Source organism: Aspergillus sclerotioniger, assembly GCF_003184525.1.
Source record: "Aspergillus sclerotioniger CBS 115572 chromosome Unknown BO94scaffold_11, whole genome shotgun sequence".
In the NCBI taxonomy this organism is placed as follows: domain Eukaryota; kingdom Fungi; phylum Ascomycota; class Eurotiomycetes; order Eurotiales; family Aspergillaceae; genus Aspergillus; species Aspergillus sclerotioniger.
In genome coordinates, this window is record NW_020291001.1 from 346,525 (window position 1) to 372,254 (window position 25,730).

General features: G+C 52.6%; 8 protein-coding genes across 8 annotated transcripts; 1 reads left to right on the forward strand and 7 right to left on the reverse strand.

Annotated features, from left to right (window-relative positions):
- Positions 1–883: 883 nt before the first annotated feature.
- BO94DRAFT_36488 (protein phosphatase regulator GAC1) lies at positions 884–3,268 on the reverse strand. Its single transcript, XM_025607195.1, has one exon. The coding sequence runs from the start codon at positions 3,093–3,095 to the stop codon at positions 978–980; it is 2,118 nt and encodes a 705-aa protein (XP_025468372.1). The 5' UTR covers positions 3,096–3,268; the 3' UTR covers positions 884–977.
- Positions 3,221–4,294, reverse strand: BO94DRAFT_36425 (uncharacterized protein). Its single transcript, XM_025607191.1, has 2 exons — positions 3,337–4,294; positions 3,221–3,242 (listed from the first exon to the last, which is right to left on the reverse strand). The coding sequence occupies exon 1, from the start codon at positions 4,155–4,157 to the stop codon at positions 3,441–3,443; it is 717 nt and encodes a 238-aa protein (XP_025468373.1). The 5' UTR covers positions 4,158–4,294; the 3' UTR covers positions 3,221–3,242; positions 3,337–3,440.
- Positions 4,295–11,117: 6,823 nt separating this feature from the next.
- Positions 11,118–16,166, reverse strand: BO94DRAFT_36416 (uncharacterized protein). Its single transcript, XM_025607190.1, has 2 exons — positions 15,994–16,166; positions 11,118–15,931 (listed from the first exon to the last, which is right to left on the reverse strand). Exon 2 carries the CDS (start codon positions 15,811–15,813, stop codon positions 11,263–11,265), a length of 4,551 nt encoding a protein of 1,516 aa, XP_025468374.1. The 5' UTR covers positions 15,814–15,931; positions 15,994–16,166; the 3' UTR covers positions 11,118–11,262.
- A 369-nt stretch (positions 16,167–16,535) lies between these two features.
- BO94DRAFT_545457 (uncharacterized protein) lies at positions 16,536–16,880 on the reverse strand (the record flags this gene model as incomplete). The annotated part of the gene is made up of 1 exon (XM_025613238.1): positions 16,536–16,880. The coding sequence occupies one exon, from the start codon at positions 16,878–16,880 to the stop codon at positions 16,536–16,538; it is 345 nt and encodes a 114-aa protein (XP_025468375.1).
- Positions 16,881–18,399: 1,519 nt separating this feature from the next.
- On the reverse strand, positions 18,400–20,100 carry BO94DRAFT_534239 (SAP domain-containing protein). Its single transcript, XM_025611493.1, has one exon. The coding sequence runs from the start codon at positions 19,808–19,810 to the stop codon at positions 18,812–18,814; it is 999 nt and encodes a 332-aa protein (XP_025468376.1). The 5' UTR covers positions 19,811–20,100; the 3' UTR covers positions 18,400–18,811.
- A 793-nt stretch (positions 20,101–20,893) lies between these two features.
- Positions 20,894–22,417, reverse strand: BO94DRAFT_37342 (DUF3455 domain-containing protein). The gene is made up of 2 exons (XM_025607226.1): positions 21,318–22,417; positions 20,894–21,224 (listed from the first exon to the last, which is right to left on the reverse strand). Exons 1-2 carry the CDS (start codon positions 21,939–21,941, stop codon positions 21,117–21,119), a joined length of 732 nt encoding a protein of 243 aa, XP_025468377.1. The 5' UTR covers positions 21,942–22,417; the 3' UTR covers positions 20,894–21,116.
- Positions 22,418–22,575: 158 nt separating this feature from the next.
- On the forward strand, positions 22,576–23,394 carry BO94DRAFT_37322 (uncharacterized protein). Its single transcript, XM_025607225.1, has one exon. It carries the CDS (start codon positions 22,755–22,757, stop codon positions 23,214–23,216), a length of 462 nt encoding a protein of 153 aa, XP_025468378.1. The 5' UTR covers positions 22,576–22,754; the 3' UTR covers positions 23,217–23,394.
- A 670-nt stretch (positions 23,395–24,064) lies between these two features.
- On the reverse strand, positions 24,065–25,263 carry BO94DRAFT_463614 (C2H2-type zinc finger protein; the record flags this gene model as incomplete). The annotated part of the gene is made up of 3 exons (XM_025608030.1): positions 24,065–24,183; positions 24,239–24,726; positions 24,794–25,263. 3 exons carry the CDS (start codon positions 25,261–25,263, stop codon positions 24,065–24,067), a joined length of 1,077 nt encoding a protein of 358 aa, XP_025468379.1.
- Positions 25,264–25,730: the final 467 nt, after the last annotated feature.

The window sequence follows — 25,730 nt, forward strand, 5'->3', positions numbered from 1 at the left end:
GGCGTTGCGGGTTGGCCCTCTTCCCGCCGCCTGCGCCATCCGATTCTTGCCTGCGCGGCTCAGGCCACAAGGCCGCGGTACGGTCACGTGGGGCTTGGCGACCGGATGGCACTTCCCATCACTTCCACTCCATTCAGACTACTTCATACGGACTATACAGAGTAATACGCAGAATCTCCCCTCATTCTAATCTGTGCGATTGCATAAACGGGGTAGGTATACCCTCGTCCTAACCCACCCACAGCTCTCATAAATACAGAAAACCCAGTATAACCACCCCACCAGAAACATTGCAGGAAGAGCAAACAGACCGTTTAACCCACGTGCAGAATTCAGACAACAAGTACAGGAAATCCCACTGTAGACAAAGTATGCTCCGGACGCCATACAAAATTGCATCCTTGGCAGCGTAGACAATAAAACAACGATGCAATGCATTAGACCACTTCCATGCGAATACTTTTCCGGTCGAGAATGCTTCGCCTCCCCCGATCCCCGAGAAATGCTGCTCAGTACTAACCCACCACGCTATTAGCCGCAATTCCGGCAAGACAGAAAAAAAGACGTCAAATCGTAATCGTTATTGTAGCACAATCATAGCCGCACCCAACGGAAAAGATAGCCTCCCTGATGTTTATGAAAGGAAGCGACGTACAGCCTAGCACGACATAAGACCCCGCGGTTTATTACACATCGCAAAGGATCCCATCTATACTCAAGCAGGTACATCAACAAAGGTAAAGACAATGATTGGAGAAAGGCGGCTTCATAGCCACGCCTTGTGAACATGTCGGATCAAATAACTGCACCACGATGCCGAAATTTCACCTCATGATCAATTTCATCCAGAAAGTTCTGCTCCATAGAGAAAAAGGAATGGCAATGCCGTTCACCACGAATAACACAAAGCCATGTAAATATGTGAAAAGGACGCGTGAAATCATAAGATTGAGTCTTAAGCGTATAAGCAGCTTAGCTCATCCTTGAATGATAGTCGGAGTCTTCGTTTCCTTCAGGAAACTGTTCTGTAGAGGCGGTAGGTATGGATATCCGATATGGTTCGGTGACGACGGAGCGTTAGGTGAATCTCGGGAATCGCCACCAAACGCTGCATCCATGCGAGGCGATGAGCATGGCGACAATGAACTAGAACTGCTACCAGAGCTCGAGCGGCGTTCACAGTCCCCACTAGCCGTGACAGGGCCATCAACACCGCCTGGGAAATTCATCGATCCAGATCCGAAGAAACAGTACTTGTCAACCAACTCCTTATATACGGAGGACTCGCGATGTGGCTTGCCGGAAACAATGGTGGAGGGTTTGCGGTGGTCTGGTACACATGTTGGTGGACCACTTTTGTTGGCTAAAGGTGCGTTCTCGCCCCTTGAAGTCATCCTCTTTTCCGGGGCCTGGACGGGACCACCATGCGACGGCGCTTTGGATTTTGCTCGAGCTGTCAGCGTGGTGCGATCATGAGTGGGTTTAGTCCGCATCACAGCAGACAACGAGGCTTCGAAATCATAGCGATTCCCAAAAGCCTGGTGGTTTTGTTTGTCGCGGCGTATCGGAGCAACTGCTTCAACATCATGCGGATCATCATCACCAGCCAGAGGCTCCTCCTTGCCACCCACTGGGGGACTACCAAACGAAATGTACTTGTCCATTTCAGAGAAGGTATCAAAGGAAGGAGGCACAGAGTGCGTACGGCTGTTAGAACCAGCAAAGCTCCTGCTCCGAGGCAAAGCCGGACGAGGCTGTGGAGAGGGTGGAGTTCGGACCTCCGGCCTCGCTTTCTGGATTCGGTGGAAGTTGATTTGATAGTTTTGCGAGTTGTTGTTGTCCCAGTACTCCTCTCCAGCCACGTTGTAGCGGATGCAGACAAACATGGTTTTCTTTTCCAGGTTTATCTGATCATCTAGTCGGATATTGAAGGAAAACTGATCATAGCCATCGTGGGCATGCTTCCGACGGGCACCGTCATTGTACTCTGCCGAGACCTCGGAAACGGTCTTCCATTGATCAAGGGTAAACCGAGCGGCAACGTGCTTGTGGAAAGCCAAGTTAGCAACCCCGACAACCCCAATCATGGTATTCCTATCCGATGACAGGTACAAGCGCTCCAATCGGACGCGTTGCTTAGCTCGGGAGGGGGTGTCTTTGGGGAAGTTTGACAGACGAAGTTCCCATTCAAAAGAGGGCACGTCCCGATGACCCCTCCGGAACGGGAACTCTTCTGCTGCATCATAGTCCTCGACGGGTGATGTATCTGCGCTCACGGCTTGAGGTTTGTCCAGCTGCAGGAAATGACGAATATGTTCCAGCTGAGCATCAAAATGAACAGCCTTGGAGTAGGTCGGAGTCCCAGGCATGCTCGATGGACGCCGTCGAGCCGAGGGTGGGCGGAGAGCTGGTCTCACTAGCTCCCCCGACTTTTTGCGTACCATGGGATGCCGTACCCGGGGCTCGTCATCCCTCTCACTCTCTTCGGGCGAGCTAGTCAATGCTTCATCGTGTTTGCGGTCAATTGAGGTCTCTGTAACCGAGCGAGAGTGGGATATCTTGCGAGCTTCTCGAGAAAGGGGCAGTCGTGGCGGTTGAACCGGGCCACCAGCGATGGCGGCCATACTCGACGATGGCTGCAACTCGGATGACTTCCTCTCCGGGGAGGATACTCGCCTTTGCTCAATGGACCTCACAGCAGCCTCCAGTTTCTCCAGCTGGAGCCCGTCCTGGGGTGGGTATGACAACTCTTCATCACTAGAGTTCGGAGCTGACTCGGGAGGTGAGATCAGGGCCCCAGGAGGGATGACAGCATCGCTTAGGGGAGGAGGTGACTTTCGGATACTGGCATGAGGGTCGATGTCATGGTCCACCTTGGATTGACCGTCTGGAGGTGGAAAGACAAACACCTTGCTATTGGACGGGCTCCGCCGGTGCCTTCGTACATAAGAGGTAGAAGAGTAAGAACGAGGTAGATGCTGCCGTGGATTATGAGAGACAGCGGTAGGAGAGCTGGGACAGGATTGTGGGGTGAGTTCGGAGTGTTCAATGTTCTGCGCGGAAGGCGACGTCTTCAACGGCGCAGTGTATGGCATCCGGCCGGGCTTGCTTGTGTAAACGGACACAAGAGTGGACAAAGATTTATAATTGGGTGGGGTTGACAGAGTGTGGAGCTCGTTTCAGGGAAGACGATTATGAGCAGGAGGCTTCTGATCCTGAATAACGGCGTCTGTTGATATATTCTGGATCCCCACGTTAGTTCAAGTGTGGAGTTTACGGCAGCAACAGCAATATAAAACAGTGGCAAATGCGATTGACAGCAGGGTTGCCTCGTACATGAGCGATCATCACAGGAAGGGGGGAGAGGTATGGAAGAAGTAAAGGATCATGCCAGGTGCGAGGAAAGTGGTGTGACTTTGATGTCAGAATGTCCCAAGGTATCAGAAGGAGCGTTGGAGGCAAAGCCGGGGTCGGAGGGCGGATACAGCCAACAAGGTGGTGTTACGAGACAAATCCCGGGCAGTGGCACAGAATGGGAGTGACAAAGAGTGACGAGGATCCCGGCCACAAATCGCCGCGGCGAGAGCTTTCATTCCCTCCCAGGCAGGCGAATGGGAATGCGATAAAAGCAGACAAGGAAAAATCATTCTGGATAGTAGTAGATCAACGGTACTTACCTTGTGGGCTCGACATCTAGTTGAAACGGAAGGTGAAAGGGGACTAAAACATTCAGAGAAAAAGAAAAAAAGAGCAAAAGCAAGGTGAAGCTGGCGGAAGGGGGAGAAGCCGAGCAGGAAATGAATGCAAGAGCAGTTGAAGAGTGAAGGAAGAAGTAGATACAAAGAAGTGAATCCGAAGGAAACGGGTGAGGATGGATGGGCAATGGAGTATATGAGAAGAAGAGACCGGGTGGAGAAAATATTAGGGTGAGCCGCACTTGACGGTAGGAAAGGGAAAAAATAAATAAAAAGGGAAATAAGCATGGAACGAAAAAAGAATGGTCCCAGGAATGATATTGATAAGGGAGCTCGGACGTCAAGAGAGGATCGAAGGCAAGGAAAATTCGGGACGCGCTGGTCAGTGGTGGTAACCTCTGCGCAGGGAGGGGCAAATCCCAGCAGAAACTCGTCGGATTTCCCCTCTCCGTTCAACGGCATTCGTCGCTGGTTTTCCCCTGAGGTATGATTTATGGGGGAAGAAGAGGTCTGTTCACCTTTCACCTTTTACCTTTCACCGGTGGTGTTCTCCCCTCCCCCCTCTCAGTTCTGCCTGTCATGCCGGGGCGATGTTTCGTGATGACGACCGTTAGTAAATTTAGTTAGTTAGTTAGCTAGCTACTCCTAGCTCGACCGATAGATCGCCCTGGCCCTAATCCCGGATGGCTACTACCTATACGAAGCTCCGACTAGGAACCATGACTGCTTCTTACACTTACTCGTAAGTCTTGCTCTTGCCGCCGTACCCGGAACAAGACGGGGGACGATGAGAGGATGATGATGGCGGCGGCGGAGGTGGTATTAGCGGTAAATACGGGTGCTGGGACGCTGCTAACCAACTTAAAATAGGCGATCGAACGGTCTGGGACTGGGGACGATCCCTCGCCGACCAGTCAGTGCGTGCCGGGCCGGTGGGTCCTTGGATGGATATCTCGGTCCTGCCTGGAGGCCTGTAGCATGTTCCATCATGGAGGGTTGTATGATTGAAACCCTGCCCGGCTTTTTCGCCTCCCGATCGCATTCTTGCCCTCCCCGTACCTTGGGCCCGGATGGCACCATTGGTCGCTGATCTGACACTGTTCCTATCTCCTCCGCGGGCCATTCAGACCATTCAGGCCATTCAGACCACTCATGCTGCACCTCAGGGGACACCAGCAATGGGGACGGGATCGCAACGACCATGGACAGACCAAACTATGTAGTTGATGTAGTCGATGTAGTAGATGATGCTAAAACTAAGTACATACTTACGGAGTACATTGATAGGAGATACATACATGTGGCTAAGGTGGAGGGCAGGTGATCTTCAAGGCTGCATGTCCGGAGTATTCTAGTCCACCTTGTCTTTATCGGTATGTGTGTAACGCTGTATGTGCTACTTTAGTATGATGTACGTGCTTATTAGGAATGCCCAGGATCAAGGCATACGTGCAGCCTCCCGGGCCCTTCCCTCGATGTCGCCATACAAAGACCACCTCCTTTTTGATCTGATCTCATTTCATTTGATTCATTTGATTTCCATGTCCATTTTGCTCCCGTCAGCCATTCCCATTTTGAGACCTGCTTATCAAAAAGATGATTAGTTGACTCGATCTGTTCCACGGAAGCACTTATCTCGACAGATAAGCAAAATTTGGTCCTGAAGGCTTCTGCCGACCGGGTTGGGAACTTGGACTGAGAGCAGTTCCCCGAAGTTAAGAAGGTACCTCCGACCGTACCGTTTACGTACGGCAACCATGGTCTCCACCCCCAGTGACCCCCAGTAACCCCCAGTGTCCCCCCTCTTTCTTTTCCTCCAGGCTGCTTCCAGCCTTCCAGGCCCTCCTTAGCGCCAGTCTAAAAGTCGCCACCGCCCAACCAACGGTCCCGGAAGTGGTTTTCACCAAAGAGGCCGCGACGGTCTAGAGGCGGGAGATGTTGGGGGAGCCGTGGATACCGAACTAATCGTAGGGAGCGACGGATGTCTGACATGAGTAGTCTGAGGATAATCATTTTTAATCTGTCTTCTATCAATTTGGTCATAATAATAAATTATAAATATAATTATAACCTCGCCTGAAATACGGTGGATTATTGACTGATGCACCACCTAGGGCGCAACGCTAGGAGGGGAGTGCAGATTGGTCCCTTTGCTTCGCCAGTGCGCGCACGTTCACCCTCCCTTGTGCTGCAACATCTAATGTGCTTTGATTATTGAGAGACACCGGTTGTCTTTGCACGAGGCACGGTTGATCATCGTCTTCTCCGCCTTTGAAACTTTCGGGACAGGGATTCTGGACTGTTCCCCCCCCCTTTTTTTTCCCTCCTTTCTTGGAGGGGTATACTTCAAGTGGCGCATAGAATGCTGCAGATTTGTGCTCGGGACGATGATAAGAAGGAGAGAAAAATAAAAAAAGTCCCCAGCCATGTCGGTCCACTCGCAAGCTCGGCTGCATGTCTATCTACTGTGTATTCTAACATCCTGTTTGAAGCCGTCTGTTCATTCGCGAGGGGGTCACGGAGGCTAAGGCCGAAGCGGCTAGGTCGGCGGTACCCACACCGGAAGTAGATAGACTGATACAGTCAAGTTAGTCAGTTAGCGCTGGTTGGGCCAACATCCCATTTCCAAGGAATCCACGAGTATGACATCAGAAGAATGGTTTACCAGAGAGCACCTCACTCACTTGACTTTGACCAGACTCTTGCGCAGTCATGTCAGTCGTCACGCTGAGGGTCTGCACAGACCACGGAAGAATTGGAAATTTCGCTGCAGCGCTGCCTTGATCTGGCCAACCGAGTGTCGCGCTATCCTGCAGAGGAAATTGATGAACGAAAAAGAAAAGGATGGAGTTGGTGCCGCTTGATTCTTGGCTCCGGCGTCGGGAGTTTTAGTGGCCTGGTCGACGTCGCATTTCTTGGCTGCCGCAACGCATGGGCGGTTGATATTATTCACCATTGTGTGTCTCCCACCTACGTACGTACTGTGTAGAGAGAAGGGAGGGAGGGATGGAGGGAACCAAGCACACACGCAGCTATCCTTCCAACTGTGGTGCGACGAACGTGCATAGAGACAGAACAGATAGCAGTTGACGATAACGCCCCCCCCCCTGTGAAGTGAAGATGGAGCAATTCCGGTTTCTCATCCGATCCTCATCAGACAGACCGTTGTCGCAGCGCTGTGTAACGGGCCATAGCGACGCAGTGGACCTCTCCCCCTCCTGTCTGGGGGAATAACTCGGTGACCAGATACAGGTAACTTGTTGCTGGTCTACGGATCGATCGATGCTAGACCTCCTTTTCTTCGCCCCCATCACTGAGACCATCTGCGGTGCCCCCCGGTCTCGGTGCATAGGATGGACAAGCTCCCTGGTAGAAATCCGCGACGAGTCGATGCCACGGACCTATGGGCTCGTCTCCCTTCGCACGACCTCCATGGAACGGGCGCTTGTCTCACTCTCCATCCGGTCTTATCATGGCTCGACTCACCGCACGGCAGGGGCACCCCCTGGCCAGTCCTCGCCCATCGCTCAACTCAATTTCTTTGCGGGTTTCGATTGGCTGTGTGTCTGATTCGCCACTGACCTGCAAGCCACAGCGGATAGCAATTTATTGGGGGGGGGGGAGCATTAATGGTACGGAATACCATGACGGAAATCATAATCGGGAGGATCTGGTCGGTCGGTGCGAGGATATTGGATGAAGGCAGGAGTTGACAGTGGTTGAGGGAGATATCTGGAAAGCCACCGGTCTTGGCCGGACGGGAGCGATCAGTTCGGGCTCCTGTTAGTCCCGAACGCGTGAGGTCCGCATGGCGCGCCTCTCATTCGACCACAGCTGCAGAAGGCGCTAGCCTCCACCGACGAGGCTATCGGCCCCATCTTAGTCAGTGAGTTGATCTCTCCCTCTGCCTTCTCTCCCTCTCAGCAATGAGCACTGAGCAATGAGCAATCAGCCTTGACCCGCCATCCTGCACCTATCTATCTATATTGCTTGTTTGGTCTTTGTCTCGACCGATTCACTTGTTAACGGATCTGTTATTTTCAGATGGCCTACCGCGCAACCAACAAAATTAGATCAATCACCACGGCACAGGGGGAGAGGAAAAGGGGGATGGAGCACTCTGCAGAGACGCTATCGCATCAACAACAATGCCTTTCTTATCCGAAACTTACTCCAAAGTTCACAGGCAATTGACGTGCATCCTCCTCATCTCCGATAATACGCCATCAACGCCCCTTGAAACTAGTCGCTGAGTTTGAGCACTGACATCTCTAGCATCTGCCTCCGTCTGGCGCTACCACGGATGGTCCAGCGCCCGAGCGGGTAATCGGCGCCGATTAGCACCTCCGTGCTCCTTGATCGACACCCCAGCCCGCGTTCGAGCCCCAGCGCTTGGGATCCGCTGCGTCGCTCGTTCTGCGATGCTCGCACAGCCTACAATCCCCAACACCGTTAAACTTCGGGTCCAGTTTGACATGCATCTCGGTGGAGGCGGTCTGCGAAGTTTACGGATACTCCCCTCGTATCTACTTACCTGGGGCCGGTGGGGAAGCAACAGGACGGGTGTCAGATTGGCTCGCGGGCCAATTCAGAAACTCTTATCTCACCGGTCTACCGGGGATTTCTAGCACGCGAACTGGCCGCCTCCTGTCCGATACCCGCTGTGGTCTCGACTCATAGCGGCGTCGCAAGCTCTTCAACTCCGCGCTCCGGCTCGAGAGCAGTGGAGATGCTGTGCTGCACGAAGGCTGGTGGAACAGAGCCTGGATTGGAGACCCCACGGGGAAACCGATCTCCGTCGAGCTGGCTTGCGTGCTGCGTGAACATGACAAAATGGTCTACCGATCATCAATCTCGGCCACTCTACGACTGGCATCAGGACGGCTATGCTGTGCATCCCAATGCAGGAACTTTCTGCTTGCGACGGTCAGTCGGCGGCGGCTATTGATTCACGAGGATTCTACTATAACCTGTCAGATGTCAATTTCAGTGAAGAATAGCATACTTGGCATGGATGCCACATAATCAATAACCGATGGCCGTAACTTCACCTGCAGCCACGATATTGAACAGACAGTAGCAGAGTCTTAGAGAGACCAAAAGTTTCTCTACCATGCAGCTCCTGACCATCTGATCGTTGATCGCCAGGGTACAAGACAAGACCGAGCTAGGGCAACCTTGTCGTGCGTTCCAGCTGTTGGCCCTTGGCCCAGGGGTCTTGCGGGGTTCCGGATGGACCTGCTCGTGCCTCGTGCAAGTGCAACGGTTCACGCAATTCACATCGGAGTGCGCGGCTGTCTGTCTATTCTCAGAGGCGTCAAACACGATTCTATCACAAGGTGAGCAGGTGAGCAAGTACAGTCAATCTAGCATCAGTATGGCGCACATGGAAGCTGTCAAACACGGATCGATCGGAATACCATGCGCGCATTGGAAATCTGGCTGTCATGTCAGGTATCGATGCTACCTAGGGCTCACTCGCATCCGCAATAGTCTAAGCAAGCCATAGCGGGCGATAGCACAGCATACGATACCCCGGGCGGTTCCATATCACACCACGGCGCCCTACAAACATCGGTGGTGTACGCATGACAGCTGCGCCCGTAACCAGTCTAAGAGGGTAGCCATGTTCTCCCCCCGCTCTTCACTTCGCATCATCTCTAGATATCGGATGGTCCGACGCCAACTTTGGTGGAAAGGCCCCATTAGCCCGGGTGTTAGTCCTCCGCCGCACAAGCCCGAGTAGTAATGCCACTGGACCGGGGTTCGTGGAGCACAGACACCATCCTAGCCAGTGGGAGCCGGTGAGGGGGATGGCAAACATGCCATTGACGCGGACTAGACACTGTCCGAGCGCGAAACCCCTCAATGGGAGAAAACAAACTAATGTTTCCCCTCTTCGGAGCCGGTGTTATTGGGTAGTATTATTGGGACCCAGTGCAGCCTACGCGGGTAGGAACGAGTGACCACTGAGGTCAAGCACTTGGTTCTCGTTGAACTCATTCACTTTCTCACCCTTTACAAATGTAATGGAGGGTGATTGACATTGCGGGGTACGAATCGCTCAGCTCAGATACCCCGGTCTGCCAACTCACAACCATGTGCAACCACCGCTGCATCGAACCTTCTCCGCGGCGGTTCCAGTCCTATGCACCCACAGATCCAAGGCTGCACCTCCCACCCTCTCACAGCTGATCACGAGCCATGGAACTCGACCTGTGAGGAGCGACCGAGAAAAGGTGTGGCACAAATCAAATGCATAAATCCAAAGAGTAAGCATTGCGCCAGTGCATACCCTCCACCTCCTATCTGTCTTCCAGAACTGTCTGGAAGGACCACTAACCAATGACTTCCCCTTTCCTACTGACACATGAGACGAGCATCCAACACACAAGGAAAAACATCCCGACGTAGTCCAGAAAGCAAGTACTCATACCTTTGGATCTTCAGTACTTTAGACCTCATCGCCACAGCCACACCTCCCTCACTACCTATAACATTGCCTTCTACTCCATCGCCACTTATTTTGAAAGTATACATACCCCCTTGCTCGCTCAGTGGTGGCAATCCCACATAAATAGCAACAGTCAAAGTAACAATATCGTAGAACTCTTAGAATCCACGCGTCCTCCCAGCACCAGCGGCAACAATGAATTCGAAACCCAGGGGTATCTTTCCATGTTTCTACCCCAGAAACCACTCCCTCGATCCATTTGACCTGATCTCATAGTGACTCAGTGGCTGGACGATTTCGTGATCGTGATGTATTCCGCTGTCCAAATACTTACTCCTGACCAACTAACTAACCAGATGGCTGACGTTTCATGATGAAAGAGACCCCCCCCCCCCCGTCCTTGGCTGGAGGGCAAGTCACTAACGGTCATTGCTTAATTCTTCTTATGCTTGGTTGGGTCTGCATTTACATGATTCATGTGTCTGTCTGCCTTGAGAGAATCCTGGTGCCTGGATTCGGATCCGAGGGAATGAATAAATTAATATTTTTTTTCCAATGTAAGTAGGTGGGTAAGTAAGTGTGGTGTCACAGATACAGTCATGTTCAATTGTTGTCATGGTCAGAATCGGAATGGAAAAGAATCGAATGCCACCCATTAAGCCAGCTTCATGGAGGGAGGAAGAAAGGAATACACATATCCAAGTTTGGAATAAAAAAAGGAGAAAAATGAGAAAATTCTGTAACGCCAAGGAACCATTGACTGTCAAATCAGATGGAATAAATGGTTCAGACAACCGCCCCAAGGTAAAGGTAACTACTATCATTCATTGTGAGTGATAGTGGGGATGATGATGATTTTGAGGAAACCATATCAAATCAAACCAGAGATGCAGTACATGCACAAGGTATCATTTTAATAATTAAGTATCTTTTGTCTTCCTTGCCCTTGCTTGAAATCGTAAGAGTAATCATTACATAGGTTGATTTGATGGGAAGATAGGCGGAGCTGGTTGCTATGTGGCTGTTGGATGGATGCGACAAGCATTATCATAAGTCATATCATATCAGTCGTAAACGGGAAAAAATGTGATAATGTGGCAGGCGAGCATCAGACTAAACACTTGCTGTTCGTCGTTTTTCGCTCGGTTTCTGTGCGTACGCGATCCATAGGCGGAAGCCCGTGCCGCAATGTTGGCATTCGCGCAAGATCTTCCTGTCGGACCAGATGCTGAGAGCGACGTCGCCGTTTGGGAGGACGGGAATCTCGTAGCATCGGGTATACCACCATCGGCCGACTTTGGTGACGATCTTGCGGATGGACTCATCGTTGGAGGGCGAGGGAGAAGGGTCGGAGAGGAGATCACCGAGGGAGAGGTCGGTGTCGTTGGAGGAGGACTTTCCGTGAGCCTTGGCCTTTGCTTTGGCGGCGGCGGATAAGCCCGTGAGAGGGGATAGAGTGGTGGATGGGGAGGTTGGTGCGGGTAGGATGGACGGATCAGAGGATGAAGTCGAGGTGGAGGACGCTGATGATCGGACGATCATCCCGGCGACGGGAATCCGGACCATGCATCTTCGGAGATTGTCGAACCCGTGTCGTCCTAGCAGGCGTTGAATGCTATCGCTTGCAGGCTTGAGGCTGATATATGGGTCGGATATATATGTCCGCTCTTTGAGTTTCCTCACGGCTTTGCGGGTGCGGATTCCCATGTTCACCATGTCCAGGTCCAGGATGCTCATCTCCAGATAGCCACCCGCGCGAAGCACGCGCTTACATTCGGAGATGATGTTATCCTGGGCCCTTTCAGAACAGGCAGCTGGAAATCGCAGAACTGCAACAGCAAAGAACGCCCGTGGGAATGGCAGCTGATCATCAAGACTCGGATGATGGATCGTATGGTGGTTTGACGGTGGCTGCCATGCTTCAGGGTGCTTGGACGCAGTCGGCTTTGGCCCGTCGCTGAGACTGTAAATCTCTGCGTTTGGATATGTCAAGGCGCAGTAAAAAGACCAGTCGTCGTTGCCCAGTCCATCAACCACCAGGATACGCTCTGGGTCCGAGCTCTTGGCGCGCTTATGCGCAGGGCTGAAGAGGACTCGCCCGAAAGACAGCCATCGGCTGGTCATCAGTGATCCAGAACGAATATTGGTGTGGGCAGTGGGCCCTTCTCGGTCGCGCTCGGCGATATCAAAGAGGACAGTGTTGCGCTGTCGAACAATTTCAAAGCTTGGGGAGGAATTCAAGGCTGGCGAACTGAGTAATCCAGACTGCTGTTCAACGAATGGCTTTGGTGGCAGCAACTTGTCCCTCGTCTCCTTCTCCGCTGCGCTGCCCTCGCTTCGATCGTCACAGTAGCTGGCGATGATCTCACTGTACGAAGGCTGGGGTGAAAGGCCTATGGACGTATGCAGCTCTGCGGCGATCCTGGACCTTCGAAGCCGAACAGAACCGGTGCTAGATTGCGGCGACGAAGGCGTAAACTCCACCGCGGGCTTTTCAAACAGACCAGGCATCGCTGGTGGCCCATTCAGCTCCGCTTGAAGAGCCTTGCTAGCCATTGTTGCGAGTTCAAGCTTTTGATCTACCTCCGATTGGTTCTCAAAAATTGTGCTTGTCGATAGCGGAGAAAGAACGTGGTCGATCAAGTCATCGTATTCACCCCATATCTCATCCTCCATCAACTCGGATTCTGGTTCTGGAATGACAGCCGTGACCGCAGTAAGGCTTTCGGAGCCACTTGAAGTCGATAGCACAGAGTCTTTTCTAGGTGAGAATGTCATAAATTCTTCCTTGGAGTAAGGGCCTGCGATGAAGTCGAGGACGCTACCCTTCAGGAGATCTTTGAAAGGATCAGTCAGATCGAACTTGTAATCAGACGGTTTCTCAGAAAGTGCGGCTTGTTGAGCATCCGGGGTGAATATGGGCGACAATGAACTATCTCCATGCTTCTCGACCGAAGCAGTCAACGACGGAGGTGATTGAGATACACTAAATGGTCTTGAGAACGACTGCACCGCTGGCTTATGTGGCCTCTCACGTCTGGAAACCACACGTGGGATGCGACCGACGGACGTCAGGCGACTCTGACGCTCTCCTTCCACCTTTTTCTCTGGGCTCTGGGGCACCAAGCTCTTGTTAAAATAGACTTTCGGCGACTGAGGCTGATCATGAAAGATGGCATCGTGCAGCTTTGGTGGCGAAGGCAGAAGGATGGAATCTGGTGTCTTTTTTATGTTCAAAGCAGCTGGTATTTCCACTGGCGAGCTAATATCGTCGTCTTCAGTCGGTGGTGAGTTCTCAACGTTGTGAACAATCTCCTCGAGAGGGTCAGAGTCCATGTCGATCAACGCGTAGTGTGCCACAGGCCGATGCACAGTCGCCGGAGCTACTCTGGCATGCAATTGGGGGGCGGAAGGAGTCGAGGTCTTGCCAGCGGATTTCTCAGACCCTTTGCTTCTCTGAAAGATATTCCACTTCAGCCCCAGCCCACGTTTAGATTGCTTCTGCGGGCTTTGCATGCCACCTGAGGCTTGAGGGTGCGTAGTGCGAACTCCAAGATTTGATTGATGTAAATCAGAAATGGAACGAGCTGCAGGCGCTTGTGTCGCTTTGGGGCCTTCTTGTGGGCGAGCACTTGTGAATCTCGGCTGTTCGAGAGACTTCTGTCGTCCTAGATCCTTGGTCGACTCTCCCGGGTCTGCGGATGCTCTGGAGCTGGCCAGAGTCTCTGTAGAACAGCCAGGAGATTCGGAGATTATAGACCGCTGCGTCAAGTTTGAAGTAGATGCTGTGCTGAACCCGCTTGTGCTCTGCTCACTTGGTCTTCTCTGTGAAGCCATTCCATCCATATTCCCGCCCCTGATGATCACAGGTTCCAGGCGCTCTAGCAGAAAGTCGTCGAGCTCCAGCTCAGGCCGGCTTCTAACACTCCCCTTGCTGCTGGCAACAGACTTCGGACCGCTTCTGGTCGTGCTGGTTGATCTTGCTCGAGTAGTACTGCTGCTGATGCTTGGTTTGCGACCGCGCTGCGCATATCTTCCGTAACCTTCGTGGCCCGTCCCAGCAGCTGGACCTTTACGAGCTGAACGGCCATCACTCTGTACATCCAGTTCCGGCTTGGATCTCTTAGTGAAGAGGCCAAAGGCTCGTGATTTTGCTGGTGCTGGAGCATTCTGTGATTTTGATTCCTTGACCGAGGGTCGAGGCGACTTTCGCGATAGCTCTGGCGACGTTGGGATGCGGGTTGTCATGTGGGAGGGGGTCCTTGAATGCAGCGAGTCGATTGAGGTGGTTGCGGATCGATTCAACACTGGAGGTCTCTCAGGAAGGGGGGACTTCTCAGTCGATCCTCGACGTTTATGGCCAGCTACTGTTTTGGGTGGTATGTTGCTCTTTACCACAGGCGATGGATCCAATACCAACTGATCAGTCCCTTGTCTGGTCGGCCTTTTTGGTATTTCAAGGGGCTTTCCTATCAAGTCTGCAGGTACCCTAGCTCTCTGAGACACGACTCGTGACGTTTTCTTCTCCTCTACGGTCGGAGCTGCCTCGTAGTCTGACTTATCCTTGTTGGAAAGCCGTCGTGTGCTGCTAGTGGATGCCTTAGGCGACAGGTGACTGCTGGATGTGTTGTTCATCATACTGGCCTTCGTCAGATACTGCTTTGCCTCGGTCTCAGTAACCGACACCCTTGACCCTGTGCTCTGAGCCAACAGGGGAGACCGTGATGTGCTTGGCACCATTCGATCACTCGAAGCACTCTGCTGCTGTGTTTGAGAGAAAACCGGCAGTCGACTTTGGGATGGGCTAGGCTGCCTCAGACGAGGACCCTTGGCAGGATGGACGATTCCCGGCGAGTAGGAAGACAAGGTAGTGGGCGTCGAGGTCCTACTCCACACCCCGGGGGATTCAGAATACCTCGTGGAAGGGCTACTGGCGGAGGGAATCATTGGAGTCGGAGGGGGTAGGTTTTTTGTATTGACAATAGTCCTGAGGCTTGCAAGTTCCTTCGGACCGGTATGGGCCTGAGTTTCCGGTACGATGCTCGATAGATTATCCTCCGAAGCCATTGGCGATGCTGAAAGTTCCTGACTCGAAGAGGGCTGAAAGGAGGTACCTGCAGTATAGCCAATGGCAGGGAAATCCGGGATGATCACATTTAGCTTCTCGGGTCGCAATCTTTCCAAGTCTGGCTTATTCTGTGCTGTATGTTGACCGATCGTCGGCGCCTTCCTCCGCAAGACATTGCGTGGTCGACCGGGGGCAGGGGTCTGGTTCTCCGTCCCAGGGGCACTCAGGGGTTCAGCAGCCATGTGGTAGGGTTGGGGCGGGCTTGGATCTGGAATCAGATGCAGGGATGTCGGAGGCAGTGGGTGTGTGGTTGCTCGCGGGGGTATCGGTGGGCGAGCATTCTGACCGGCCGGGATTCTCGAAGGGTTGGATTGTGCGACACTGTGGGGGGTCTCCTCTGCGCTGGACACCGATGACGCCCGGATAGCCCTTGTCGAGGCGTTCGTAAATCTTGGAATCTGCGGCCTAGACAATAGCTGGGCAGGGGGGTCGTAAAAGCGGGATGAGGACATCGCAGGCGACGATACGCTCCGGGACTGACTGGCGACATCCTTCAACCGGGGTATTCGACCGCCATTAGACTTGTGCGACGCCATAGTGTAACCTGGCTCCAGCCGCCAGCTTCAGTCCGAAGACCAACGATCTAGCGATGGGAGTGAGACGAGGTAGGCAGGAAATCATTCCGTCTGGTGATAATTATAGCTGATGAGAACGCTACCAGCGATAGGGTCGTGAGCTTCCCATGGAGCCAATACTGCAGACTGGGATTCACTTACCCTTTCATAACGTGCCAGGACGTTGTGCGAGCTGCGAGAGTAAGAGATCCCTGGTCAATGATAAGAAAATTGGAGGGGAACCGCGTGGCGGGGTATCTAGCGGTGGGGAAAAGGAAGCTATTCAGAACGGAGCCAGGAGCCAGGAACCACGGATGGAGGAAAGCTCAAGAATAGAGTGGTCGCATCTAGCGGAGCAAATGTCATATAATTAATTTCAAGGCCGTCAAGGAGATATGAGCCTGCAGCTCTGGAAAGAAGACGATAAAAATATACAAGTGACTGAAGAGGACCCTATGCAGGCGCTGCGCCACAGTATGGAGAGTCCACAGTGGCTAATAATGCAGGAGGAAAAATTAAAACCAGTCGAGCTGGGGCTGCACGACCACGTCAGAGAGCGTCGGCTCAATAAAAGGAAGACTATGCAGGAACTGCATACGATGGCGTAGAATCGAACAACCAGACCAGCTACACAGAAAAAAAAAAAGAACGATAGCGATGGGGAAGGGAAGAAGAGAAGGGCATCCGGACGGGCCCTGTATTAATTAGTCGCCCTGCCAGGAATAGATCTGGACCATCTGCAACTCTGGTCCACCCAGGGAGACATCGCGCGGAGTGGGGGACCAGCATCCCGATTCGCAGGTAAACGATCCGTCTAGAGAGCGTAGTAAAGCATCACAGATAATCCTGGCGCGATTTGTGCGATCGACGTTGGGACCGGATTCGAGGACTGATGTGACCGGGATGATCATTGGCCCAGGCACTTCTCCTATTCTCGATCCCCTTCTTTTCTTGGTCTCTGCGGCTTCTGTTATCGACGGTCTCAATCCTGGAGTCTGTCTAAATCGCAAGGCCACGAGCAGGCTAGCGAATAATCTCACAAAAGCCATGATGCTCGACCAGGCTGGAGACAGCCATGAGGGCATTGGGGGAGAGGCAACAGATAGTGGAAGGAATCCATGCCCCGGCCCACTCTGGTTGCTACGGCGGTTTTGACTGGTACGCACTGTGGTATCAAAGGCTTGGGATTGTTCAACGGTATCGCTTGACAGGTTGAGATGGAGGCGAGTGGCGTGAGATAGCGGGAAGACCGTCGTGTGCTGAACCGACCATTTGCCGTGGCAGATGCAGGCATCAGCCAAGCATGTTGGCCCTGTGTTCTAACCGTGTCAGTAGTGTCAGTGTCAGTGCCAGTGCCAGCCTGAATTGCCGCAGTCGACTAGACTCCATAAGGAGGGAGCTTCGAGCTTGAACTGGTCTGTGTGTCTTGGAGGGGGAGCGCTTTGATTTGACACCCACCGGAGATTTTCACGGCGGCAAACTGCGGCCAGTCAGGTGGTGGTCAGTGACCATCAGTGACCATCACTGACGGTCACTGACTCGGCCAGGCCGATCGAGCCAGGAATAGCAACAATGCGGCATCAATATCTTTCTTCTTTCCTTCCACAATGAAATTCTGGGTTTTCGAGAGATCTGCAGCCCCCGATTTCCCCCTTATCTCTGGAAAGTTGAGTCGAGTCTTTTCTATCTACCTACCGCGTACTGTGTATTAACTCTGGTACACCGGAAGGTTCGCCCCGAGCCACCCCCCATCCAGTCACATCCTCCATCCCCATCACACAAATGAAATTGACATATGCCTCGATCCACCCTCCCAACGGCCAAACATGATATAGATACGGGCTTCGCGTCCCTCCACACAACCAGTGACAGGCCCGAACACGCAGGCCGCACACCCCAGCTGAGACCGCGGACCTAGGCCGGTGGATCCCCGAGCCTAGCAAACCACCATCGGTCCCTAATCCTACTACTATGTATCTGCGATCCTGCAATTAACTAGGAATGTGCCTCATTGCGACCCCGATCGAGGGAAATGCGGAGTCGCTGAGCCGTGGGTCTTGATCCGCCGCTAGACCTCAACACGGGGCAACAAGCCCGCCTGATTGACGGATCCAAGGCGGACGGGGCCCGGCTTAGCAGTTAGCACCACGGGCGCACTCGACCAACAATCAAGGCGGGTGCCCGGCAGAGTGAAGCAGAGGCCTCCTCCCTTGTGATTGTGACGGTGGGGACGGCGGTTATTTGACTGCTCCTCTACAGCTACTCTGTACTCCTGACTCCTGGTCCTAAGCGATGTGATCATACCAATCACGATCCTTCAGCCGGTTGGTTGTGTGTGCGTCGGTCGAAGACGGAAATTACATGCGATGGGTGCGTGATGATAGACTTCTGCAGATCAGATCGATCCAAGGCAGGCCAGAGACCACGGTCGGTCGGCGCTGCAGGAACTGCGCCGTCACGGCCCTTCAGCTGAACGTGTCGGGGCTGCGAGTTCCACTACAGGGTTGGCTTGCAGCTCAACTATCTACGTGGGCTTCGATAGCCTATGTTGTGCACCGTGAGGGTGTTTGCGTCAACTCCTTATATTTCTGCTTGCTTCCTCGTCTGAGGTAAATAGAATGAAGAGAAAACAATGGAAAAAGCAACACGAGCGCGATGCCCGCATGTCACCTTGCACGGGTCTTTGACCCCTCCAGGGGAAATCTCCGGGCAGAACCAACGAGCCTGTCGGGATCTCCTCAATAGCCCTGCGTTCTTGTCACACCGTGCGATCCAATAACCGGGTCGTATTGCCAGTTACACTTGGTGGCCGACCGATCGGCCAGGCCGGTGTCTTAGTGGCATCCAGCCAGTTATCACAATATCCCTCACCCGACTCCTGTTTGCAGCACTTTCAGACCAAAGCTTGAATTCCCCTAACGCCAGTAACATGTAAAGAGATAGCAGAGATAAACAGAATATCACATATCACACCATTGGATTACGCGGCAGCAAATCTCTTCTTCCGCGCTTCCATGGCCTGGACATCCTTGTCACTCCAGTTCCTGGTCTTTGTCCCAGCGGCGGCAGTGGCAGCGCCATTCTGCTGCCTCTGAGGGCGACCCTGAGGCTGGTTACGACTTCCACCACGGCCCCTGCCACGGACCTTGTTCCTCCCTCCGACGTCCCTTTTCTTCCCCCCGCGACCCGCCTGGTCTGTCTCGGGGCGGGTCCTCTTGCGCGACTTTTCCTCCTTCTCCGGCAGCGCCTGATCCAGCTTCTTAACGCCAACCTCTCCGGCACTCGCCGCGGCGGTGCCAAAGCGCTTTGCGCGCTCGAGCTGCTTCTCCGCCGCCTCAATGGCGGCCTTGGACTCCTCAGTGATGCCGAACTTTTCCGCGCGCGCCTTTCTCTTCTTCATTTCCTCCTCGAGTTCTGTAACGGGCAACCCAGCCGAATAATCAACGGCCGGCTTCTCTTCCTTGTCCTCCGCTTTTTCCTCTGTCTTCTCCTCTGCCTTCTCTTCTGTGGCCTTCACTTCCTCGGCAGCAGCGGCCTCAGTAGTAGCCGTCTCCCCTTCCTTCTTATCCTCCTCCTTCTCTCCCTCCTGCTCCACAGGAGCACCTCCAGTCGCCTCGACCTTCAAGTCGTCGGTAGTCGCCGGATCAACATCCTGCTTCTGGTTCGGCACCTGAGCCGGCGTATCGACCTCTCCCTTCCCACCCGCCGCAGCAGTCGCCTTCTCGGCAGCATCGGCAGCAGGAACCTCGTCATCCTCCCAATCGATCACATCATCCGCAGTGTCGGGCTTGGTAGCGCTAGCGGGAGCATCAGCGGCAGGTACGGGTGCAGCAGCATCGGCAGCATCGGTAGACTTGGTATCGTCTTCTTGGAGTCTGGCCACCATCTCGGCCTTTTTGCCCGTGTGGGGGAGGTTTCGCGACTTGAGGATGTCGATCAACTCAGCGTTGGTCTTCTTAGTGTAGTCGGTTGATGCCATTGTGGAATCTGAAAGATGTGTGTTTGAAGGTGTGGGGGGTGGATGATGAGATGAGGTGAGTGAGCGGTTTGCGAAGAGGTAGGTAGCTGGCTTGGTAGGCCGGTCGGTGGCTCGGTCGGTGGCTCAGTCGGTAATGGGTAAGTCGGGAACAGGGTACAGTATGACACAATCGCACTTAACCACGCAAGCGCATTCGTCAACAATGATCAAGTCAAAGAAATATGGACGATAAAATGAAGAGAAACGAAGGAGGGAGGAAGAGGAGTTAATGTATCCACGCGTGCAGAACGCGGGTTCCCAGCGGCGCTTCTTTCATCGGGAGCTTACTTAGCTTGCTGGTTCCGGTTTGAAAGATGGTCACGTGCACCCAGGAGAGACCCGCGGCGTTGGCCTGAGAGATCAGGTAAGCGCCGGTGTTACTCCTTCACTCCTATTTTTAGGGTAGTCCAGACTCTGACTTGAGGGAATTATCTTAGAGCCTTGTTCGAGGTCTTTGTTTCTTGGTGAGTTTACAGAGAAGTATCTATTCAAAAGCGCTAAGTTCAGAAAGCACATCCTTTGACAAAGAACTCTAGTTCATCCATGTCACGGGTATTATCTATCTTTCACCTGTATCTATTGACAATTCACCCCGTGATAAATAAGCTTATCAAATAGGGAATTAGAGTCGGATATTATCCTTCTAACTCTTTATGGTAGATCGTCAGTTCTCTGAAATATTAAATCCTGTGTTAGTGTTACTACTTTGTTCTTCATCCCCATTGTTATCCTTTATCAGTCTTATAAGACCATAATCCGGAAAGTGCAGACATGCATTCAGTATGTGTGTTTTATCGCTACTTTGTTACATATATCCCTGTAGTCTATAGGTAACTTGCCTGCGTACAAGTCGGGGTAAGCTATAATTGTTAGTGTTATAGGCCGGTATATTCCGTATGGGGTAGAGGATCATCATTCGAACTATGGGGGTGTATCTATGTCTAGTTCAGTTTGGGACGATATGATCCATATTTCTAGTAGATTGATCTTATGAAGATCGTTGGAGGAACCTGTCGCTATCTACTCAGGATATACCTTAGAGAAGGGGGATAATTGTCATGTCTCTTATCTATCTATATATCTAGTATCTAGATTAATAGAGAAGTACGGAGTAGTAGAAGAACGCAACACACGCGAATCGCACCTCTCTCTCATTCTCATTCTCAATCTCAGACTGTCAAAGTCCAAGTCGATGTCGATAATTCAAGGCCCAGCCTCATCCTCACCCACATTCAAGAATAGAAGAGAAAGGGAAGATACCAATCAATCACCCATAAAACCAATACTCGGCCGCATAATCAACCGAAAACTCGCTCTTCATACCCTCACACGTAGCGGGACTCATTCCCCCAGCTGTGTAAACCCGATAGACCTCCTAACCATTCATTCATTCAACCCATTAGCCACCACATCCCCCAAATAGATCAAGTAAAGCAAAGGAAATGAAACTAGGTAGGTAGGTACATACCTTAATCCCCACCCCATCAACCGCCACCAACTTCAACCAGGGGACATCCATACTCGCAACAGGCGAAACCACACTGGCGACTTTCTTTGCAGCGGCCCATTCATCATTTCCACCTAGTCTTAGATCAAAGAATGGCATCGCGGAGGCAGAGAAGTAATGCTCGCCGAGAATGGCACTGTCTGGACCGGCTAGACTAGCTAAGGAGGCGAAGAAGTCTAATGTTTCGAGAGGGACGTTTTGTAAGAAGGCTGGGATTCGGTGAAGGAGGCGCTGGTCGGAGGAGACGATGCATGAGGCGTCGAAGAGGGTGGCTAGGGCGCCGGTGGAGGTGGGTTTGGCGGTGTCGTTGGCGGGGGAGGAAGGGCAGGTGTAGTTCTGGACGCCTCGGCCGAGGGCGACGTGTTGGAGGGTGAGGTTGGGGGAGGGGGAGGGGAGGGCGGTTTGGTTGTATTCGAGGTTGAGGATGGTGTGGTTGAGGCAGCAGGAGGTTAGGTCGAGGTCTTGGAGGGTGGAGATGGTGGTGGTGAAGACAGAGGTGGTGGTGAGGATGTTGTTGGCGGTGGCGAGGACGAGGGGAAGGAGGAGGGGGAGGGGGAAGGGGAAGTGGAAGTGATTGAGGTACATGGTGAAAGGAGAGTTGAAGATGGGAGATACTAGAAGGATTGGTCTGGTTTCTAGAACTGAGGTGATGGATGGGTGGAGGTATCAGGTTGTGTGAGGGGGAGGAGGAGGAGCAGGTTATAAATATCCAGACAGGAAATTATACACCCTCCTGGCAATGCTGTCGCCTGTTCCTATTCACTGGTTGATTCACTGGGAGGAGACGGAATAATCCATCCAGTCTGCCTTGATGGCTCAGACTGTCTTTGCCATTTGGATGAGTGCAGTTGGCGCACAGCAAACCAGATGTTGGACTCACTGCCTCCATCTGGGCAGTGAAGGCAACGAGGCAGAAGGCTTTTTTTATATTTCGTACAAGGAAAAGCCTCAGTATGCTAAGATCCTGCACAACAAGACAAAAGGCAGTAAACGCTCGGAAAAGCTACACCAGAGCAGCCTCGCAAAGCCACGTCGGTGAAAGATCGAATGAAACCCGTCGGACAGGCATTCGTGGGTGGTTGTGGATGATGCGCGCATCAAACCAACAAGGTTTGATATAAGCGCCGTTGTAACGGTTTGTCCTCGTGGCCATGCACCGTCACTTAATTTCAGAGGGCGTCAAGAGTACCATGGATAGCAACCATCCATTCATCGTTCCACGGGTTGGCCCGCATACACTATCCATGTTGCGCACCTGGATGTTAGCAAGCCATTGGCCCCATGTTGAGGATTGCTGAATGGAGGTTTGGTCATTACGTGGATTTTTGATGGTGATGATGATCGGATGAGGATTGGGCCCTGCTGGGAAGGAGAGGTTCTGGCATACAAGTCAGTCAGATGTCACTGGAGATACCAATAATAACTGCAAGACAATTCGATTCTCTTCCTGTCTGTCCTCCTTCATCTAGAATAAATGAGGGAGCTCAAAGGCGGAGAATACCAACGGACATACATATCCCATCCCTTGTGTCCCGTGCAGTCGGCGCTTCGAGGCAACCGTTAGCAACACTTCGCAGGATCCAGAACCACTTTCACATCGCTGCAAAGAACATTAACTGTGAAATTTATAATACAAGCCTGAGGTGTCAATATAAAGTGAATAAACCTTGCCTGAGTCGACTTCCATCAGCTCCCAGTGCAGAAGGTCGGCCGATGCAAGGGTTCGGCTCACCTGGCGATACTTTCGAGTCCCTCACATCCAGGGAAACAAACACAGCTGGCGGGGCTGCTGCACGCCACGTACAAATCTCAAGTTTACAAGGAGGTGGGTGCATTTCACGCATCTTGATTAGACAATAAGGTATATAGTAGCGACCGTCGGGGACACCGCGGGTGTCTATGCTAAACAAACAAACCAGCCTGCATTCCCAGCCCATGCTCCGCCCAATTGCAACGGGTATCAGCCCGGCACTCGCTCTCGAGTGCGCCTCCTTTCGCAATTTATCCCAGCAGAAAAAACTCACAACAGCCCATGCTAAGTCCTGATGACGCTCCACCGTAGGCACGGTGCGGCACGCAAGGAAAAGGTCAAACCGGATGACAACCAACAAAGGAAATAAAACATCCAAAAAATTCTAGATCAAAAACATCTGCCTGCTGCGTGTGATTTCCGCATCCCAATCATGCCACGGAAACGCAGAAAAGAAACGAATCGTCAAAAACCCAAACCCAGTTGGTATCTGAGCAGAAAGCCATGCCAAACAGATAGGAAACAAAACACAGATAACCAACTCCCTAGTCTAGCGAGAGATAAGAAGGAAATGGAATCCCAAAAGAAAAAATTAGAAAAAAACACACCAACCAGCAAAACAACCGGTACCTCTATGGTCATAACTTGGGTAATAAAGACATCATTGGCAACCCTCCGAGCCGTTGTACCGTGTCCTGCCTGTCCGTGGGAATCTGAAAAACAAAGGAAATAAAGGAAATGGGGTATCAATTCTCTGCCACACCGGCCGAGACGGGAAAGAGAAGAGAAGTAGCAGAAGAGGAATCGAAGCTGTTGTACAAGGTAACAAACCCGATCAGGAGCGGGACGTCGCACAATGTGATGCGATGCGTCTCCGGATCGAAGTTCGCACTTCCTCCGCCCCGCTATGGGGGGGCGTTAAGGGGGCGGCGTTTCATGAAAGGAAAGAGTATCTCATTTACTCCTCTTCCTCTCCTGACGCGCCCTCCTTTTCTCCCTTGTGGACCTTCTTGTGCCGCCTCAAGTTAGAGACGACCGAGAAGTGGCGGCCACAACCTTCCACGTCACATGCGAATGCTAGATCCACAATTAGTACCACAAACCGCGTGTACGGGATTCGCCTGAGACTTACGTTTTTCGCCAGTGTGACTGTACATATGAGTCTGGAGAGACGACGGGCGGGTGAACCGTTTGTCGCACACCTTGCACTTGTGCTTCTTCTGAGTGTTGGACGGCATCTTGGAGCTGAACTGACTCATCATCGACTGGGGTCCGGGAGGGGCGCTTCCCGTCAACAGGTTCGACGGACGAGGAAGCGTCCGCGAGAGGTGGCCATTTTCGTAGGATTCCGATGTGGTTGAGCTGTAATCCGTCACGGACGACTCCACGGATGCGACAGAAGCCGAGTAGTATGGGTAGTTGCCACCAGAAGAGATGGACGATCCAGACGAATGTGTCGAGGGGAAACCGTAGGAATCTCCCGAGCCTCTCGAGCTGCGAGGGCCATATATATTGCGAGGCGTCATATCCTGACTGAGAGCGACCATTCCACGACTAGCATCAAGAGCGTCTCCGAATGTTGGGGCAGAGGAGGGTTGCGACTGGCTGACGCGAGCATCACTAGCAGAATCAAGAGTGGTAAGCATACAGATTTCGAATGCGCACGACACCTCCGAGATAAACTTACGCATGAGATATCCGACGGTCCTGGTGTTGGTGCATGTGCGGAGCGTAGCTGAGAGGGGCGTAGCTTGCGGGCGCGAAGCTGCTCATGGGCGAGGCGGTAGTGTAAGCCGGCGCTTGTTCAAAGGAAGTGCGTGGCATGTCGTGCGACAATCCCATCATCTCCGGTCCGGGGTAACTCGAGGCAGTGGCGGTGGTATAGTTGCTGCCGGCGACCATGGAGGGCGCCGAGACGGGAATACTAGAGTATGGCAGAGACATCGAGGGGCGGCTCACTTCGTCCTGCTTAACGTGGCCGAGGCCAATTTGGCTGGGACCCATGGAAGTCGCGTAGACGGGAGGGTTGGAATGGGACGAAGTTTGAGCGGCCCATGGATCCGTGAACTGTGGAGGAGTGTGGTGGTGCATGTTGTGTTGATACACATTATCGAAGCCCATCCCGCCGTATTGGCGGTTCTGGTTTTCAATGACCATCGTCATGGAGAAGAATTGGTGATCGCGTGGAGGCGGGTTTTAAATGGGATGAGACAAGAAAACGGCGTGGTTGACGTTGGGGGGGGAGGAGAAGCACACGAGATCAATCACGGCGCGAGTTTATCCCTAGAAATGCAGGAACCAAAAGCGTCGAGGTGGACGAAGGGGAAGCGCGCGTGCGAGATGGAATGGCAGTGGTGGGGAGACCAGCAAGAATGGAAGGGATGGGAGAGGAGAAAATCGATCGCGAAGATGATCAACAAGGAGAAGTTGGAGGAGGGATGGGGATCCGCGCGAAATGTATACTAGGATAATGCAAGACCCGAGACAAGCTTTGGTTCGGGGAGAGGATGGATGGGGAGGCGCAAAGTAAAATAAGTAGGAGAAGAAGAGACAGCCTTGAAGGAAAGGAGCTCAAATAATAATAGTTTTGAATGAGAAGAAGCAGCCCTTGAGAACCCGACAGT

Excerpts from the sequence above, each read along its gene's own strand:
- BO94DRAFT_36488 (XM_025607195.1), bottom strand. The coding sequence starts at position 3,095 with ATGCCATACACTGCGCCGTTGAAGACGTCGCCTTCCGCGCAGAACATT.
- BO94DRAFT_36425 (XM_025607191.1), bottom strand. The coding sequence starts at position 4,157 with ATGCCGTTGAACGGAGAGGGGAAATCCGACGAGTTTCTGCTGGGATTT.
- BO94DRAFT_36416 (XM_025607190.1), bottom strand. The coding sequence starts at position 15,813 with ATGGCGTCGCACAAGTCTAATGGCGGTCGAATACCCCGGTTGAAGGAT.
- BO94DRAFT_534239 (XM_025611493.1), bottom strand. The coding sequence starts at position 19,810 with ATGGCATCAACCGACTACACTAAGAAGACCAACGCTGAGTTGATCGAC.
- BO94DRAFT_37342 (XM_025607226.1), bottom strand. The coding sequence starts at position 21,941 with ATGTACCTCAATCACTTCCACTTCCCCTTCCCCCTCCCCCTCCTCCTT. Across the intron at positions 21,225-21,317 it reads TTGATGGGGTGGGGATTAAG|GAGGTCTATCGGGTTTACAC; the intron begins GTATGTACCTAC and ends ATGAATGGTTAG.
- BO94DRAFT_37322 (XM_025607225.1), top strand. The coding sequence starts at position 22,755 with ATGTCACTGGAGATACCAATAATAACTGCAAGACAATTCGATTCTCTT.